Source organism: Neophocaena asiaeorientalis, unplaced genomic scaffold (assembly GCF_003031525.2).
Source record: "Neophocaena asiaeorientalis asiaeorientalis breed wild unplaced genomic scaffold, Neophocaena_asiaeorientalis_V1.1 scaffold229, whole genome shotgun sequence".
Classification (NCBI taxonomy): Eukaryota; Metazoa; Chordata; class Mammalia; order Artiodactyla; family Phocoenidae; genus Neophocaena; species Neophocaena asiaeorientalis.
Window position 1 is genome coordinate 485,709 of NW_020174096.1, and position 20,434 is coordinate 506,142.

The following is a 20,434-nucleotide window of genomic DNA, read 5'->3' on the forward strand; positions in this document are numbered from 1 at the left end:
TTTCTATATATATATATATATTTAAATATAAATATATGTGTATATACACACGTATATAAACACACACATATATACATGTCAGGATTATATATATATATTTAACATCTTTATTGGAGTATAATTGCCTTACAGTGGTGTGTTAGTTTCTGCTTGACAACAAACTGAATCACCTATACATATACATATGTCCCCATATCTCCTCCCTCTTGCGTCTGCCTCCCACCCTCCCTATCGCACCCCTCTAGGTGGTCACAAAGCACCGAGCTGATCTCCCTGTGCCCTGTGGCTGCTTCCCACCAGCTATCCATTTTTACATTTGGTAGTATATATAAGTCCATGCCACTCTCTCACTTCGTCCCAGCTTACCCGTCCCCCTCCCTGTATCCTCAAGTCCATTCTCTATGTCTGTGTCTTTATTCCTGTCCTGCTCCTAGGTCCTTCAGAACAATTTTTTTTTTATTCCATATGTATATGTTAGCATACATTATTTGTTTTTCTCTTTCTGACTTCACTCTGTATGACAGACTCTAGGTCCATCCACCTCACTACAAGTAATTCAATTTCATTTCTTTTTATGGCTGAGTAATATTCCATTGTATATATGAGCCACATCTTCTTTATGCATTCATCTGTTGATGGACACTTAGGTTGCTTCCATGTCCTGGCTATTGTAAATAGAGCTGCAATGAACACTGTGGTACATGACTCTCTTTTTTTTGAAATTTTGATTTTTATTTATTTTTTTTATACAGCAGGCTCTTATTAGTTATCCATTGTATACATGTTAGTGTATATATGTCCAACCCAATCTCCCAATTCATCACACCACCACCACCCCCCTGCCACTTTCCCCCTTGGTGTCCATACGTTTGCTCTCTACATCTGTGTCTCAATTTCTGCCCTGCAAACGGATTTATCTGTATCATTGTTCTAGGTTCCATATATATGCGTTAATATACGATATTTGTTTTTCTCTTTCTGGCTTACTTCACTCTGTATGACAGTCTCGAGATCCATCCACGTTTCTACAAATGACCCAATTTTGTTCCCTTTTATGGCTGAGTAATATTCCATTGTATATGTGTACCACATCTTCTTTATCCATTCGTCTGTCGATGGACATTTAGGTTGCTTCCATGTCCTAGCTATTGTAAATAGCCCTGCAATGAACATTGGGGTGCATGTGTCTTTTTGAATTATGGTTTTCTCTGGGTATATGCCCAGTAGTGGGATTGCTGGGTCATATGGTAATTCTATTTTTAGTTTTTCAAGGAACCTCCATACTGTTCTCCATAGTGGCTGTATCAAATTTGCATTCCCACCAACAGTGCAAGAGGGTTCCCGTTTCTCCACACCCTCTCCAGCATTTATTGTTTGTAGATTTTCTGATGATGCCCATTCTGACCGGTGTGAGGTGATACCTCATTGTAGTTTTGATTGGCATTTCTCTAATACTTACTGATGTTGAGCAGCTTTTCATGTGCTTCCTGGCCATCTGTATGTCTTCATCGGAGAAATGTCTATTTAGGTCTTCTGCCCATTTTTGGACTGGGTTGTTTGTTTTTTTTAATATTGAGCTGCATGAGCTGTTTATATATTTTGGAGATTAATCCTCTGTCCGTTGATTCATTTGCAAATATTTTCTCCCATTCTGAGGGTTGTCTTTTTGTCTTGTTTGTAGTTTCCTTTGCTTTGCAAAAGCTTTGAAGTTTCATTAGGTCCCATTTGTTTATTTTTGTTTTTACTTCCATTACTCTAGGAGGTGGATCAAAAAAGATCTTGCTGTGATTTATGTCAAAGAGTGTCCTTCCTATGTTTTCCTCTAAGAGTTTTATAGTGACCTGTCTTACATTTCGGTCTTGAATCCATTTTGAGTTTATTTTTGTGTATGGTGTTAGGGAGTGTTCTAATTTCATTCTTTTACATGTAGCTGTCCAGTTTTTCCAGCACCACTTATTGAAGAGACTCTCTTTTCTCCATTGTATATCCTTGCCTCCTTTGTCATACATTAGTTGACCATAGGTGTGTGTGTTTATCTCTGGGCTTTCTATCCTGTTCCATTGATCTGTATTTCTGTTTTTCTGCCAGTACCATATTGTCTTGATTACTGTAGCTTTGTAGTATAGTCTGAAGTCAGGGAGTCTGATTCCTCCAGCTCTGTTTTTCTTTCTTACGACTGCTTTGGCTATTTGAGGTCTTTTGTATTTCCATACAAATTGTGAAATTTTTTGTTCTAGTTCTGTGAAAAATGCCATTGATAGTTTGTTAGGGATTGCATTGAATCTGGAGATTGCTTTGGGTAGTATAGACAGTTTCACAATGTTGATTCTTCCAATCCAAGAACATGGTATATCTCTCCATCTGTTTGTATCATCTTTAATTTCTTTCATCAGTGTCTTATAGTTTTCTTCATACAGGTCTTCTGTCTCCTTAGGTAGGTTCATTCCTAGGTATTTCATTCTTTTTGTTGCAACGATAAATGAGAGTGTTTCCTTAATTTCTCTTTCAGATTTGTCAGCATTAGTGTATAGGAATGCAAGAGATTTCTGTAATTTTCTATCCTGCTACTTTACCAAATTCATTGATTAGCTCTATTAGTTTTCTGGTAGCATCTTTAGGATTCTCTATGTATGGTATCATGTCATCTGCAAACAGTGACAGCTTTACTTCTTTTCCAATTTGGATTCCTTTCATTTATCTTCTCTGATTGGTGTGGCTAAAACTTCCAAAACTATGTTGAATAATAGTGGTGAGAATGGACAGCCTTGTCTTGTTACTGATCTTAGAGGAAATGGTTTCAGCTTTTCAACATAGAGAATGATGTTGGCTCTGAGTTTCTCATATATGGCCTTTATCATGTTGAGGGACGTTCCCTCTATACCTACTTTCTGGAGGGTTTTTATCATAAATGGGTGTTGAATTTTGTCAAAAGCTTTTTCTGCATCTAATGAGATGGTCATATGATTTTTCTCCTTCAGTTTGTTAATATGGTTTATCACATTGATTGATTTGCATATATTGAAAAATCCTTGCATTCCTGGGATAAACCCCACTTGATCATGTCCTATGATCCTTTTAATGTGCTGTTGGATTCCATTTGCTAGTATTTTGTTGAGGATTTTCACATCTATGTTCGTCAGTGATATTGGCCTGTAGTTTTCTTTCTTTGTGACATCTTTGTCTGGTTTTGGTATCAGGCTGATGGTGGCCTTGTAGAATGAGTTTGGGAGTGTTCTTCCCTCTGCTATAATTTGGAAGCGTTTGAGAACGATAGGTGTTAGGTTTTCTCTAAATGTTTGATAGAATTCACCTGTGAAGCCATCTGGTCCTGGGTTTTTATTTGTTGGAAGATTTTTAATCACAGTCTCAATTTCAGTGCTTGTGATTGGTCTGTTTATATTTTCTATTTATTCCTGGTTCAGTCTTGGAAGGTTGTGCTTTTCTAAGAATTTGTCCATTTCTTCCAGGTTGTCCGTTTTATTGGCATATAGTTGCTTGTAGTAATCTCTCATGATCCTTTGTATTTCTGCAGTGTCAGTTGTTACTTCTCCTTTTTCATTTCTAATTCTATTGATTTGAGTCTTCTCCCTTTTTTTCTTGATCAGTCTGGCTAATGATTTATCAATATTGTTTATCTTCTCAAAGAACCAGCTTTTAGTTTTATTGATCTTTGCTATTGTTTGCTGTATTTCCTTTTCATTTATTTCTGATCTGATCTTTGTGATTTCTTTCCTTCTGCTAATGTTGGGTTTTTTTTGTTCCTTCTCTGATTGCTCCAAGTATAAGGATAGGTTATTTATTTGAGATGTTTCTTGTTTCTTGAAGTAGGATTGTATTGCTATAAACTTCCCTCTTAGAACTGCTTTTGCTGCATCCCATACATTTTGGGTCGTTGTGTTTTCTTTGTTATTTGTTTCAAGGTATTTTTTGATTCCTCTTTGGTTTCTTCAGTGATCTCTTAGTTATTAAGTAGTATATTGTTTAGCCTCCATGTGTTTGTATTTTTTACAGATTTTTTTCCTGTAATTAATATCTAGTCTCATAGCATTGTGGTCGGAAAAGATACTTGATATGATTTATTATGGGGATTCCCTTGTATGTTATTTGTTGTTTTTCCCTTGCTGCTTTTCATATTTTTTCTTTGTGTTTAATTTTTGATAGTTTGATTAATATGTGTCTTGGCGTGTTTCTCCTTGGATTTATCCTGTATGGGACTCTCTGTGCTTCCTGGACTTGATTGACTGTTTCCTTTCCCATATTAGGGAAATTTTCAACTATCATCTCTTTAAATAATTTCTCAGTATCTTTGTTTTTCTCTTCTTCTTCTGGGACCCCTATAATTCGAATGTTGGTGTGTTTAATGTTGTCCCAGAGGTCTCTGAGACTGTCCTCAATTATTTTCATTCTTTTTTCTTTATTCTGCTCTGCAGTAGTTATTTCCACTATTTTATCTTCCAGGTCACTTATCATTCTTCTGCCTCAGTTATTCTGCTATTGATTCCTTCTAGAGAATATTTAATTTCATTTATTGTGTTGTTCATCATTGTTTGTTTGCTCTTTATTTCTTCTAGGTCCTTGTTAAACGTTTTTTGTATTTTCCCCATTCTATTTTCATGATTTTGCATCATCTTTAGTATCATTGCTCTGAATTATTTTTCAGGTAGACTGTCTATTTCCTCTTCATTTATTTGGTCTGTTGGGTTTTTCCCTTGCTCCTTCATCTGCTGTGTGTTTCTCTGTCTTCTCATTTTGCTCAACTTATTGTGTTTGGTGTCTCCTTTCCGCAGCCTGCAGGATTATAGTTCCTGTTGGTTTTGGTGTCTGCCCCCAGTGGCTAAGGTTGGTTCAGTGGGTTGTGTAGGCGTCCTGGTGGAGGGGACTGGTGACTGTATTCTGGTGGATGAGGCTGGATCTTGTCCTTCTGTTGCGCAGGACTGTGTCCAGTGGTGTGTTTTGGGGTGTCTGTGACCTTATTATGATTTTAGGCAGCCTCTCTGCTAATGGGTGGGGTTGTTTTCCTGTCTTGCTAGTTCTTTGGCATAGGGTGTCCAGCACTGTAGCTTGCTGAGTGGAGGGGGGTCTTAGCGTTGAGATGGAGATCTCTGGGAGAGCTTTTGCCATTTGATATTATGTGGAGTCAGGAGGTCTTTGGTGGACCAATGTCCTGCACGTGGCTCTCCTACCTCAGAGGCACAGGCCTGACACCCGGCTGGTGCACCAAGACCCTGTCAGTCACACAGCTCAGAGGAAAAGGGAAAAAAAAGAAAGAAAAAATAAAAAGAAAGAAAGTTGTTAAAATAAAAAATTTAAAAAGTGTTACAAATTAAAAAACCCTAAAAATAATTTTTAAAAAAAAAAGAAAGAGAGCAACCAAACCAAACAACAAATCCACCAATGATAACAAGCGCTAAAAACTATACTAAACCCACCCCCCCAAAACGGACAGACAGAACCCTAGGACAAATGGTAAAAGCAAAGCTATCCAAACAAAATCACACAAAGAAGCATACCTATACACACTCACAAAAAGGGAAAAAGGAAAAAAATATATATATACATATAAAAAAAAGAAAGAGAGCAACCAAATCAATAAACATATCTACCAATGATAATAAACTCTAAATAGTAAACTAAGATAAACATAAAACCAGAAACCAGTCAGTCGCATACAGCAAACCCCAAGTCTACAGTTGCTCTCAAAGTCCACTGTGTCAATTTTGGGATGATTCATTGTCTATTGAGGTATTCCACAGATGCAGGGTACATAAAGTTGACTGTGGAGATTTAATCCGCTGCTCCTGAGGCTGCTGGGAGGGATTTCCCTTTCTCTTCTGTGTTCACACAGCTCCCGGGGTTCAGCTTTGGATTTGGACCTGCCTCTGCATGTAGGTCGCCTGAGGGCATCTGTTTCCGCCCAGACAGGTCGGGGTTAAAGGAGCAGCTGATTCGGGGGCTCTGGCTCACTCAGGCGGTGGGGAGGGAGGGGTGAGGGAGGGGTACGGATGTGGGGCGAGCCTGTGGCGGCAGAGGCCAGTGTGACGTTGCAGCAGCCTGAGACGCACTGTGTGTTCTCCCGGGGAAGTTGTCCCTGGATCACGGGACCCTGGCAGTGGCAGGCTGCACAGGCTCCCGGGAGGGGAGGTGTGGAGAGTGACCTGTGCTTGCACACAGGCTTCTTGGTGGCGGCAGCAGCAGCCTTAGCGTCTCATGCCCATCTCTGGGGTCCTCGCTGATAGCCGCAGCTCGCGCCCGTCTCTGGACTCATTTAAGCGGCGCTCTGAATCCCCTCTCCTCGCGCACCCCAGAACAATGGTCTCTTGCCTCTTTTGGCAGTTCCAGACTTTTTCCTGAACTCCCTTCCAGCTAGCTGTGGCACACTAGCCCCCTTCAGGCTGTGTTCACGCAGCCAACCCAGTTCTCTCCCTGGGATCCGACAGAAGCCCAAGCCTCGGCTCCCAGTCCCCGCCCGCCCAGGCGGGTCAGCAGACAAGCCTCTCGGACTGGTGAGTGCTGGTCGGCACCGATCCTCTGTGCGGTAATCTCTCCGTTTTGCTCTCCGCACCCCTGTGGCTGCGCTCTCCTCCGCGGCTCCGAATCTTCCCCACTCCGCCACCCGCAGTCTCCGCCCGCGAAGGGGCTTCCTAGTGTGTGGAAACCTTTCCTCCTTCACAGCTCCCTCCCAGAGGTACAGGTCCCGTCCCTACTCTTTTGTCTCTGTTTCTTTTTTTTCTTTTGCCCTACCCAAGTTTGTGGGGAATTTCTTGTCTTGGGAGGTCTGAGGTTTTCTGCCAGTGTTCAGTAGGTGTTCTATAGGAGTTGTTCCATATGTAGATGTATTTCTGATGTATTTGTGGGGAGGAAGGTGATCTCCACGTCTTACTCCTCTGCCATCTTGAAGGTCTTATCAGGTTTATATTTTAAGTATAGTTTTATAACTGTAGTTTGAACTTAGCACATTAAACATTTTTCTCCACATTAGTCTAAAAAGAAAACAGGATTAATGTCTGAAGCATTTTGTTGTATGATGTGCCATAATTTATTTAACCGTCCCCTTGTGGTGGGGGGATATTTACATTGTTTTCTCTATCCTCTCTCATTTTTAACTGAGGAGGAATAAACTAAACTAAATCAAACAAAGGAAAACCTCTGCTTTGGCCTAAAAGAGAGGCAGCCAGAGGTAATAAAATTTTATTTTGATTTTCAAAAGTGTTTGTTTATGGGTAAATTATCACATGTTATGAACTGCCATAAGCCATTTTTTCCCTTTGCTTTTTTATAAAATTAGACTATAGCATGATATATTAATGGGTTTGATGAATGGTAGTCAGTGGAATCTGCTGGCTAAAATGCAGGTTAGTAGGAGTTTGTTTACAACAAGGCTAGGTTTTGAGCCAGCCACTCACATGATTGGCCTATGAAGACCAAATCGTTTAGTTCTTAGAATTGGTTCCTTGTGCATCTGCAAAGCAAGTGGCCTCTCTGTGACTTTCCATTCTTGTCCCTTTTCTTATAGAGCCTCCTTGGCCAACCGCAGGTTAAACCTAGCTCTGGCATACTTTGAAAAGGCAGTTGACAATGTTATTGCTGCTAAGGGTGATAGGACATCAGATCTGCTTGGTCTTTACGAGGAAATTGCTCAGATCGAGGAGCTGAGGAGGAACCATGACCAGGCCATCCAGTACGTGCAGCAGGTAGGTGGGTTGGCTGAAGCCCCGGCCAGGTGGGCTTGTTTGGCAGGTGGGCTTGTTTGGCAGGTGGGCTTGTTTGGCCCCAGGCCCAGTTCCCAGGGCCAGGGACGCTTGGGCTTCTCAGAAAAGGGGATGGGATTGATTTTCCTCCAGATCCACACAAGAGACCTTCCTCAACTTTAAATGACCTGGACAGAGAACAACGACTCACAGTGGGCCTATCTGCTGTGTGACCTGGTCTAAGACAGCATTTCCCCTACCAGGCTTCCCTCACCTCTATCTGTACTGGGAAGAAGGAGCTGAGAAAATCTACTCCAGGGAAAAAAGCCATAAGGGCAACTGAACTTAAGTGTTTAGCAAATGCAAAGGACTTTTTTTTTTTTTTTTTTTTTTTTGTGGTACGCGGGCCTCTCACTGTTGTGGCCTCTCCCGTTGCGGAGCACAGGCTCCGGACACGCAGTCTCAGCGGCCATGGCTCACGGGCCCAGCTGCTCCGCGGCACGTGGGATTTTCCCAGACCAGGGCACGAACCCGTGTCCCCTGCATTGGCAGGCACACTCTCAACCACTGTGCCACCAGGGAAGCCCACAAAGGACTTTTTAAATGAAAATTTATGATATTTTGGTGCAATGCTGTCATTTGTCCTTTAAACTAGTCTAGCTGGTTGTATCTCAGAGTTTATGGTTAAACCACCATAAGTGTGATTTGCTTGTAGGTAAGTAATTTGACAAATGCAGAGCCTGTGTGTTCCCTGCGCCACCAGGGAACCCTAGACATTTTTTTGATACTGAACCTTTGAGAGGCTGAGCTAAAGTTATGATTTTATTTTTGCTATGAAATATAATAAAAGTAATCATAGCTAACATTTACTGAGAATTTACCATGTGAAGGGTACTGTGCCCAGTGTTTTACATGCACCATCTCATTTAATCTTTCCCAAACCCTAATCAATGGAAACTAAATATTCCTTCTACATATGAAGGTAAAATTACTTGCTCAAGGCTCACAGCTAGGAAGTAGCAGAGCTGGGACTCAAACTCATCTCTCGCATAACTCTATGATTATATACGTATCAGCTTTCAGTCAACTCACAATTCTATGAGAGCTACTATAAAAGCTACAGTGAAACACTGTCATTTGGGTACTTACCTTGTCGTGATTTTCTCTATTCCAGGCCCATTCCATCCGTGTTTCTTTGTTCACTGAAGTCAGCCCCCAAGCTGCAGAGGCGAGCGCGTTACTAGCCAAGGCTTATGCCATGACTGGAGAGGCCCAACACAGGGTAAGTAGAAGAGGTGGTTTTGCAGATATTAACATTTCCTGGTCACGGGAGGGAAGCACATTGGCAAATGGAATGGTCTGTCTGTCAATATGGACAGATTATAAGTGGCTGTTCATGTCTGTGATGGAAGATAAGACTGGACACCATTTTGTAGGAAATCCTTTATGCGTGAATTTAGGCACAATCATATCTCCCCAGAGTAGTTGGAACATCAAAACCAGTAAGATCGGCCGGCTTCCCTGGTGGCGCAGTGGTTGAGAGTCCGCCTGCTGATGCAGGGGACACGGGTTCGTGCCCCGGTCCGGGAAGATCCCACATGCCGTGGAGCGGCTGGGCCCATGAGCCATGGCCGCTGAGCCTGCGCATCCGGAGCCTGTGTTCCGCAACGGGAGAGGCCACAACAGTGAGAGGCCCGCGTACCGCAAAAACAAAACAAAACAAAACAAAACAGTAAGATCAACTGATTCCCATTTCCTTTATTCCCTTAGAGTCTCAGCAAAACTCACCTGCATAAAGCCTAGAAATCCTACATGCTATGAATGTGACCCGAGGTGTCTCAGTTAGTGAGGAGATCCAGTGATAAAAGAGAAAAACATTGGCTCCTCTCCTCACCTTCCTCCACTCTCAACCTCCTGGACTCTTCCTCTGGCTTGTAAGAGAGAATGTTTGTAGTAGCTAGAATTTTCTTGATTTCTATTCAAAAGTGAGGTACTAGGGGTTCTAGAGGAAAGCCAAGTCATGAACTCATCCAAAAGTAGTCCTTCCTTAGGCAGAGTCATCCTTTTCAAAGTGGGTAGCTTTGGGAGAGACGCAAAGGAACTGGTAAGGGAGGACACTGTCCCATGCTCACCTGGCTTGATCCACTTAATGGACACTAATGTATTCAGTGGTTTATCAGGAGGAGTTTGGGATTTGTAAAGAATGTAACAAATATTTTTTAAATGTTGATTTTTCTTTGCTTATAAAAGTAATCCATTTTGGTGGACATTATTTTCCAGTCATATAGGAGAAAAAGAGAGAGAGAGGAAAAGTGTTTTTGTGTGTGTGTTTGTGTGTGTGTGTGTGTGTGTGTGTGTGTGTGTGAGAGAGAGAGAGAGAAAGAGAAAGAGAGAGAGAGAGAGGGAGAGGGAGAGGGTGGGAGGGAGGATATTATAGGGAAAGTTTTGTGTCCTACTTTTTTCCACTCTTGTATTTCCCCATGTTATTAAATAAACTTTTTTTTTTTAGTTTTCAGAAGTTATTTGGATATTTTGAATATTGTTTTCTTTAGCATGAATGTTAATTGAAGCTTCTTATTCTGTGTTTTCTAGCTAATTATCTTGCTCATTTAAAAAATGTCCTTGTATATACTCACAGTATTTGTGCTCCATCTATATATTTGATTTTTAAAAAATTGGTGGGAATGTAAATTGATACAACCACTATGGAGAACAGTATGGAGGTTCCTTAAAAAACTAAAAATAGAACTACCATATGACCCAGCAATCCCACTACTGGGCATATACCCTGAGAAAACCATAATTCAAAAAGATACATGTACCGCAGTGTTCACTGCAGCACTATTTACAATAGCCAGGACATGGAAGCAACTTAAATGTCCATTGACAGATGAACGGATAAAGAAGATGTGGATATATATATGTGGATATATTCCACACATATGCAGTGGAATATTAGCCATAAAAAGAAATGAAATTGATTTATTTGTAGTGAGGTGGATGGACCTAGAATCTGTCATACAGAGTGAAGTAAGTCAAAGAGAAAAACAAATACCGTATGCTAAGACATATATATGGAATCTAAAAAAATTCCATGAATGAATTTTTGGATTCATTCTGATGAACCTAGTGGCAGGGCAGGAATAAAGATGTAGACATAGAGAGTGGACTGAAGGACACGGCGGGGAGGGGGGAAGCTGGGGCGAAGTGAGAATAGCATCGACACATATACACTACCAAATGTAAAATAGCTAGTGGGAAGCAGCAGCATAGCGCAGGGAGATCAGCTCGGTGCTTTGCTATACCTAGAGAGGTGGGATGGGGAGTGTGGGAGGGAGGCTCAGCGGGGAGGGGATGTGGGGATGTATGTGTGCATGTGGCTGATTCACTTTGTAGTATGACAGAGACTTACACAGTATTGTGAAGCAATTACACTCCACTAAAGATCTATTACAAAAAATACAAAAAAAAAAATTAGTTATGGTTATTAAGAAATTTAATCTATTTGTGAATATGTAAAATTTGTTTTTTATGAGAAAAAGTTTATGATTATAGAGTTAGGAGATTCCAAGGCCGCCTTATTCTTTTCTTGGATACTAATTTTTAACTTTAAGGAAAATCTGGATTGTTACCTCCTAGCATCCACTGAATTCCAGATGGATTAATATTTTTTACATCAAAACTAAAACATATAAATTAGCCAGAAGAAAGTACAGTACTGGAATAAAGTGTACTGAAGTTAAAAATTGGAGGAAAGAACTCTCTGAGCACACAAAGATATACCAGAAAAGAAGAGATTGATAGGTTTAATTATAAAAAGACCTAAGACTTGTGCCTGTCATGAAATACCGTAAATAAAATAAAGAACAAACTCAACCAAGATGAACAGATAACCCAAATAGACCCTAATGATTAAAAAACAAAAAGGATTTGTAGTTAACTTTCTGAGAAGGAAATCTCCAAGCCCAGATGATTTTACTGGGTAATTCTACTTAACATTTAAAGAAGAAATAACACCCATCCTACATAATCTTTTCATAAAATTGAGGAAGAGGGATTACTTCCCAACTCATCTTATGAGGCCAGCATCACCCTGATAACAAAATCAGGCAAAGACAATGGAAGAAAAGACAAAACCAAAACAAAAAAAACAACAACTATAGACCAATACCTTTCATGCACATAGATGTAAAAAATCCTCAACAAAATATATAGCAATATATAAAAAAAGAATAATACACCATGATCAAGTGAGGTTTCTTCCTTCAGAATGTCAGGCTGGTTCAGTATTCAAACCTGAATCTTGCCAATTGATGCAGAAAAAGCATGTGACAGAATTTAACATCCTTTAATGATGGAAGGGGAACTTCCTCAATCTGACAAAAGGCCTGTACAAAAAACCTACAGCTAACATCATGTTTAACGGTAAAAGTGAATGCTTTCCTCTTAAGATTAAGAACAAGGGGAAGATGTTCACTCGCTACTCTTACTCAACAGAGTACTGGAAGTCTTAGCCAGTGTAATAGGCAAGAAAAAGACATACAGCTTAGAAGAAATAAAATGGTCTCTATTTGTAGATAACACGACTGGCCAAGGAATCTAGAATTCCAGGGAATCTACAAATCTCCTAGATCTAGTAAGTGAGTTTAAGCTTCGCAGGGTCATAGGGTACAAGATCAACACACAAAACCCAGTCATATTTCTATATTAGCAAGGTACAACTGGAAACCAAAATTTTTTAAGATATCATTTACAATAGTCCCTTCCTCCCAAGTGAAACACTTAGGTATAAGTCTAACAAAATATATACAGGATCTATGTCCTGAAAACTACAAAATCCTGATCAAAGAGGTCAGAGATGACCTAAATAAATGGAGACACACTGTGTTCTTGGATTGGAAGACTCAATATAGTAAAGAGGTCAGTTCTTCCCAAATCAGTCAATGGATTTAATGCAATTATGATCAAAATCCCAGCAGCAATTTTTGTAAATATAGATAAGCGGACTCTAAAATTTATATGGAAGAGCAAAGAAACCAAGAAGCTAAAGCAGTTTTTAAAAATAGTACAGTTGGAGAGAATCACACCACTTGATTTTAAGACTTCCTCTAAAGCAACAATTAGCAAGAGTGGTATTGGTGAAGAGATAGACAGAAATCAGAATTATTGGAACACAAGGAGAGTCTAGAAATAGACTTAATTAATTAATGGCCAATTAATTTTTGACAAAGGTGCAAAATTCAATGTGTAAATGATAGTCTTTCCAGCAGATAGTATTGGAACAATTGGTATCCACACGCCAAAAAAACCCCCAAAACACTCTCATATTGTACATAAACATTAACTCAAAATGAACCATTGTCCTAAATGTAAGAGCTGAAATTTACATTTACTTTACAATAATCAAGAAATAATATGAAACAGCAAAGATGCCAATTTTCTTCTATCAAATTGTCAACATTTTAAAAAGGGTAACATTTGTGATTGATGAGAACAATTTGATTACAAACTCCCTGAAGGGCAATTTGGCAGGATGTCACACATCTTACAACTATATATATTTTAAAACTGTAATGAGATCAAGCTTTCACCCATCCTATGTGAAAATTTTAAAAATTTGAAAATATCTAGCTTTTGCCAGACAGTGGGTAAACAGGTCTGCTCATTCATAGCTGGTGGGAGTGATAGTGTAAACTGATATGAAATTGGGGGACCAATTCGATATATCTAGTAAAATTGAAAAGGAAACATGTATAAGGATGTTCACTGTGGCAGTATTTGTAATTGTGAAAAATTAAAAACAACCTTATCAATAAATGAAAGGAAAATTTGGTATATTAACTAGATAGAATTTTGTAATGTTTAAAAGGGCTAGATTTTGGGAGTTCCCTGGTGGCCTAGTGGCTAGGATTCCGGGCTTTACTGCCATGGCCCGGGTTCAATCCCTGGTCGGGGAACTGAGATCTCGCAGGCCACGCAGCGTGGCTAAAATAAAATAAAAGGACCAGATTTTTTAAATAAAGAGAAGGTTAATTTTAAAAAACAGCATTAAGGAAAAAATAACTTGCATTTTTAGGACACAGAAAATACTACTGTTTATAGTTACATATATGTAAACATGAAAACTGAACTGCAAAGTAAGTAGAACTGCATCAAAATGTACATCAAAATGTAAACAGAGGCAGAGACTTCTGGCTGTGGCTTTGTAAAGAGGTCTGTATACACTCTCAACATACACAGCAAACGTACACACACAGACACAAACTAAATAAAATGATCAAAAACACCCATTTCAGGGCACTGGAAATAGATAAGCAGCAAACAGATTGCAAATCATTCTCAAAAAACTGTTAGAGCTTTAGATAAAGAGAGAGTCTTCCTGGCATCTTGCGTGGGGCTGCTCCTATCCATCCACTGCCCCAGCTTAGTCCTTGAGAATAGCAATTTTATCAGCATGGAGCAGCCAAGAGCACCAGCAGCTTTGCTGGCAGAGGAGGCTGCTGACTCGGTCTAGAGCAAGGGGCAAAAACCTACAGATTTATCAGATAATAGTGGCCAACTTAGTAGGAAATGAATTGGAGATCGCCTGTTTGTTAGCCTGAATTTGCTGTAGTGGTTGGTGTCAGTCTCAGGCCAGTCATAAATTTTAACCAGAGGAACCTTGAAATGAGAGCCATAGAAAGGCTAGATGAGCTTTCCAACATCCCTGGCCAACTGGGAAACCACATACACATGCAGGGGACATTGGAGAGTCCAGCAGAAAGTAACAAGCAAAGGAGACTTGAAATGTGGCAGAGCTTTAAATGTACCCCCCAGTCTACATACAGGTCACTCAACAGAGGATGAAAGACATAGAGTCTGGAGGCATTTGAGCGCAACCTCTTCCCAAGTCAGTGGGTCAACACGAAGCTATGCAGACACAGGGGTCACCCCCAGGAATCCAGACTAAACATTAAAATAAGTGTTAAAACCCGAGCAAAGACTTTCAGTTTCTGGTCCAGTATGCAGGAGCTTGGAAATGGTCTCTCCATCCTAACAGCAAGAAAAAAGCTGAACAACTGAAAAATCAGTAACTCTTCTTAGATCTGTCAGAGAAGTGAGGTCACAGGGCAGACTGATGCCCCTGAAATTGGAGACACGGGTGAATACAGGTAATCACAGTTTACCAGAACAGATACCCATGTTCACAGGAACCAGTACTGGGGTAGGAAAACCTGAACTGTAGTTGATGAATTTATGGAAGCTCACGTGCACAAGTCTGAGAGTTAAAACTTCTAAGGGTACTCAGTCACAGGGGAGCCCCTACACTTTTGTGTTTTACCTCCAGGAACTTGACCAGGTTCTCAAAGTGAATACTGGAGAAAAATCCCCCCTTGCTTGCAGCAGGGAGAGGGGGAAAGTCACCATTTAAAAATATACCAGAACATTCTGCTTAACAAGGCCTATCCTCAGGAGAAACTCTTTTTTACCAGACCCGAACGGGTTTTTTTCAGAGCCTAACCAGCCTGAGAAAATGGAAATATCCAGCTCCAGCCTCCTCCATCTTGCCCCACCTGAGGAAGAGGGCGACTGAAGAGCACCTGTGTTCACAGTGCAGAGGTGTAGGCCCACCAAAAGACTGAGACCTCATCATAGGATTATACAACGTTGCCCTTCCCCCAGCACCTTACTACCACATTACTAGAGACCTATTTAGAGCAGTTCCTTTTACCCAATACATCATGCCCAGCTACCAAGAAAAAACTACAGGGCATACTAAAAGGCAAAGACCACAATTTGAAGAGACAGGGCAAGCATCAGAGCCATACTCAGATATGGCAGGGATGCTGGAATTACCAGACTGGGAACTTAAAACAACTATGTGTGATCCCAGGGCAGGAGATGGATTTCCCAGCTCAAGAAAACAGAGAGAGAATTCACCCTTCCTCTGCCTTTTTTGGGGTTGTTGTTGTTCTGTCTAGGCCCTCAATGGATTGGGTGTTGTCAACCCATATTGGTGAGGGTGGATCTTCTTCACTCAGTCTACTGATTCAGATGCTAATGTCTCCGGGAGACACCCTTACAGACACACTCAGAAATAATGTTTTACCAGCTGTTTGGGCATCTGTTAGCCCAGTCAAGTTGACACAAAAGTAACCATCACAAATACACTCCTTGTCAACTTGATACCTATATGCGTCTCCTTAAACATAATCTCCAAATAAAGACAATAACAAGGTCATAATTCCACCTGACATGATACAACTATCCTGGGTACAACTGAAAACACACAAATCCCTTCTCCCAGAAGAGGAGGTAAAGACCTTCAAGGATGTTTACTCATCTTCTGGTATCCCATAACCTGAAAGCTATGCTGTAAAATTAATGATCCTTAAATGCTGATATAAAGTTAATACATCTTATGTAATATGATGAAATAAAATAGCAAAGAAAGCAAAGATATTTGCTTAATATATATACACACACACACACAAACATATTTATAAAATAAGGAGAGGGACTTCCCTCGTGGTCCAGTGGTTAAAATTCCACCTTCCAATGCAGGGGACACGGGTTTGAGCCCTAATCAGGGAACTGAGATCCCACATGCTGCAGAGCAACTAAGCCCGCGCACTCTAGAGCCCACACGCCACAGATAGAGAGAAGACCATGTGCTGCAATGAAGAGCTGACACACCACAGTGAAAGATCCCGCATGCCACAACTAAAGACCCCATTCAGCCAAATAAATAAAATATTTTAAAAAAATAAGGAGGAAATGCTCATTACAATTATAGTCCTCATTTCTGTAACTGGTTATGTGGTCTTAGCTGGTATTTATAACTACCCTTTTCTGCTACCCATTCTATTTTCCTCTTGTTGTATTAGCACCTCAGCTGGTAATGGTTCTTTACATGGTGGGGTGGTCCAAACCTTCATTCCTGAACTAATCTGGCCTGGATTGGGGTGTTGTCGTTTTCCATTGACCTTAATCACAGGACATAGTAATACTAAGAGAAGCCCTAAGGGATCTCCTGTATTCCAGACATACTCTTCCTTACCTCCATTGTGGAATACTACTCCAGTTCTTCTTAGTGGTCAGGATCAATCACCCCAGTCAGCATAGTAACTCCTTTCCTTGTCTGTTGACTCAAAGGCATGAGGAACCCCAAATGGCCAGGTAGCAGTCTTAACTTCCAGTTCAATGGAATCATTGTTGTATCTCCTGGTGGAAGCACTCCTCCCTCTGGAACTAAGACCTCTAGGCCAGCAGAGCATAAAGTTATGTGAACAGGAAGAAGAATTTTGCTAGTGGGTCACTACGGGTAATGGCGCTACTCATAGTTCCACCCCTTGATCCCTAGACCTGTGAATCCTGGCTACTGGAGAAACAGTACCATATACTGGATGCTGATTCAGAGAATATACAGCGTTCTGGAGAAGCTTGACCCAGCCTTGCAAAGTATTGCCACCTAGCTGACACTGTAACTGAGTCTTCAAAAGGCATTCCACTGTTCCATGAAGACAGCTACTTTAGGATGGTGGGTAACCATCCTAAAGTGGTGAATTCCATGAGCCTGGGCCCACTGCCACACTTTGCTGTGAAGTGAGCTCCTTTGTCTGAAGCAGTATTGTGTGGAATACCATGATGGTGAATAAGGTATCCTATAAGTCCACAGATGGTGGTTTTGGCAGAAGCGTTGCATGCAGGAAATACAAATCTGCATACAGCGTAGATATCTGTTCCAGTAAGGACAAAACACTGCCCCTTCCATGATGGAAGTAGTCCAATGTAACCAACCTGCTACTAGGTAGATAGCTGATCACCTGGGGAATGGTGCCATACTAGGAGCTCATTGTTGGTCTCTGTGCTGGCAGATTGGACACTCAACAGTGGCCATAACCAGGCTGGCCTTGGTGAGTGGGAGTGCAGGTTGTTGAGCCCACTCCTGGTACCAAAATCTGTGTTAGAGTTCTCCAGAGAAACATAACCAACAGTATATATAGAGAGATATATAAAAGAGGAGCTTTGGGCTTCCCTGGTGGCGCAGTGGTTGAGAGTCCGCCTGCCGATGCAGGGGACACGGGTTCGTGCCCCGGTCCGGGAAGATCCCACATGCCGCGGAGCGGCTGGGCCCGTGAGCCATGGCCGCTGAGCCTGCGCGTCCGGAGCCCGTGCTCTGCAACGGGAGAGGACACAACAGTGAGAGGCCCACGTACCACAAAAAAAACCCCAATAATTAAAAAAATAATAATAAAAGAGGAGCTTCATTATAGAAATTGGCTCATACGTGGTTATGGAGAATGAGAAGTACCACAATCTGCCGTCTGCAAGCTGAAGAACCAGGAATGCTGGTGGTATAATTTAGTCTGAGTCTGAAGGCCTGAGAACCAGAGGAGCTGATGGTGTAAATCTCAGTCTGAGGCCAAAGGCCTGAGAACTGGGGGACGTGGGGGCCACTGATGTAAGTCTTGGCGCACAAAGGCCCAAAGGGCAGGAGTAGATGGATTTCTCAGCTCAAGAAAAGAAAGAGACAAATCGCTTTTCCTTTGCCCTTTTTTGATTCTATTCAGACCCTTAATGGATTGGATAATTCCTGCCTATGTTAGTAAGGATAGATCTTCTTTACTCAGTATACTAATTTAAATGCTAATATCTTCCAGAAATATCTTCACAGACACACCAGAAATTATTCTTTACCAGCCTATCTGGGATCCCTTAGCGCAGTCAGGTTGACACACAAAATTAACCATATTTGGGGGCAGAGTTATATTGGAAATCTCTGTATTTTCCACTCAATTTTGCTGTGAATGTAAAACTGCTCTAAAAAGTCTATTAATCAAAAAAAAAAAAAAAAAAAACCCAAAAACAAACGCACACAAAAATAACACCAGAGCAAAGACATTAGCCTCCAAGCTCCATGGGGGAGACAGATTCTGTAGTTTAAAAACAAAACAAAACAAAATCCCTTAAAGATGTATCAGAATCTCTGATTGCTCCTATATATTATCTAAAATGTACAGTTGTCAGCAAAAAAGGGACAATACAAGGAGGCAGGAACCTGTGACTCAGAAAAATTGACTCTAGGGAATTCCCTGGTGGCGGTCCAGTGGTTAGGACCCGTGCTTTCACTGCTGAGGGCCTGGGTTCAATCCCTGGTCAGGGAACTAAGATCCTGCAAGCCTAGCAGCACAGCCAAAAAAAATAAAGAAATAAAAATAAAGAAAAGAAAAGAAAAAGAAAAAGAGGTTGACTGTAAGTGGGCTGGATGTTGGATTTAGCAAAAGCTTCAAAGCAGCTATCATAAATATGTTCAAAGAATTAAAGGAAACTGTTCAAAGAATTAAAAGAAAATATTATGAAAATCACTTAGTAACTAGGAAATCTCAATAGAGAAATATAAACTACTTTTAAAAATCAGCTAAAATGGAAATTCTAGAATTTTAAAATATAGTAACTGAATGAAAAATGTGTTAATGATCACATCAGATTTGAGATGGCAGAAAAGATAGAGATAGCTCAAAAGTAGGTCACTAGAGATGATCCAATCCAAAGAACAGAGATAGGAGAGAAACGAACAGAGCATAAGAGATCTGCGGGACAATAGCAGATGTACCAACAACACTCACGTAATGAGAGCTGCAATAGGAGAGGAGAAAGAACGAGGCAGAGAAGCATCTAAAGAAATAATGGCCCCAGAGTTCCCAAATTTGATAAAAATGTTATCCACAGATTCAGAAGTCTCAGTGCCAAGTAAGGTAAGCACAAAGAAAACCATAATTAGACACAAAGTCAAATTGCTGAATGGCAAAGAGAAAATCTTAAAAGCAGCAGTGGAAAAACAACTCTGTACAGGGGAACAACAATAGGATTAATGGTTGATTTTTCATCAGATAAATGAAGGCTAGAAGGCAGTGGAATAATATGTTCAAAATACGGCAATAGAATTCAACCAAGAATTGTACATCCAGCAGAACTATCCTTCAGAGATGAAGGTGAGATAAAGATATTTCCTGATTAACAAAAACAGGATTTGTTGGTAGCAGTCTTGCCCTGAAAGAAATACTAAAGGAAGCCATTAGGCTGAAAGAAAATGACAGCAGATGGTAACTCAAATCCACAGAAAGGAATGGAATTGGAACTAATAAGTATGCGGATAAACATAGTAGACTGTATACACATACACAAATATTCACCAACTTGTGAATGTATAAATAAAATGTGATATATCCATATGATAGAAAACTACTCATCAATAAAAAGGAGTAAAACTAATTCATGCAACAACGTGGATGAACCTCAAAAACAGTACGCTACATGAAAGAATCCAGCCTGAAAAGACTATATATTGTGTGATCACATCATGTATCATGATTATGTAACTATATAAAACCTTATCAGACTGTATAATTACAATGCGTGAATGTGTGGTATACAAATTCTACATTAATACAGTGGTTAAAAAAAAAATGTTAGTGCCTGTTCCTGAGTGATGTGTATGGGGATAATGTTCATTTTCTTTTTGCTTCTCTGCATTTTCTAGATTGATTACATAAACATCTATTATGTTTGGAATAAAAGACAACATTAGAAGTAAATTTTTAAACAATAAAAACTGTATATTTAAAGTTCTTTGAAAATCAAAACTCACCCTCTCTCTCCACACACATATACACTGAACAGAAACCCCAGTAAGCAGTAATCTCCATCAGATTTTAATTTAGCTAAAAACATAGTCTGGCGTTGCACTTGGGAGTTTAATATGA

The 20,434-nt window shown here is 40.4% G+C and overlaps 1 protein-coding gene across 1 annotated transcript in view; it reads left to right on the forward strand.

Moving 5' to 3' along the window:
* TTC23L (tetratricopeptide repeat domain 23 like) overlaps window positions 1-20,434 on the forward strand; it is a 41,986-nt gene that overhangs the window by 21,212 nt on the left and 340 nt on the right. The window contains 2 exon segments of the mRNA XM_024754656.1: window positions 7,514-7,691; window positions 8,863-8,970. Coding sequence (XP_024610424.1) covers window positions 7,514-7,691; window positions 8,863-8,970 — 286 coding nt within the window.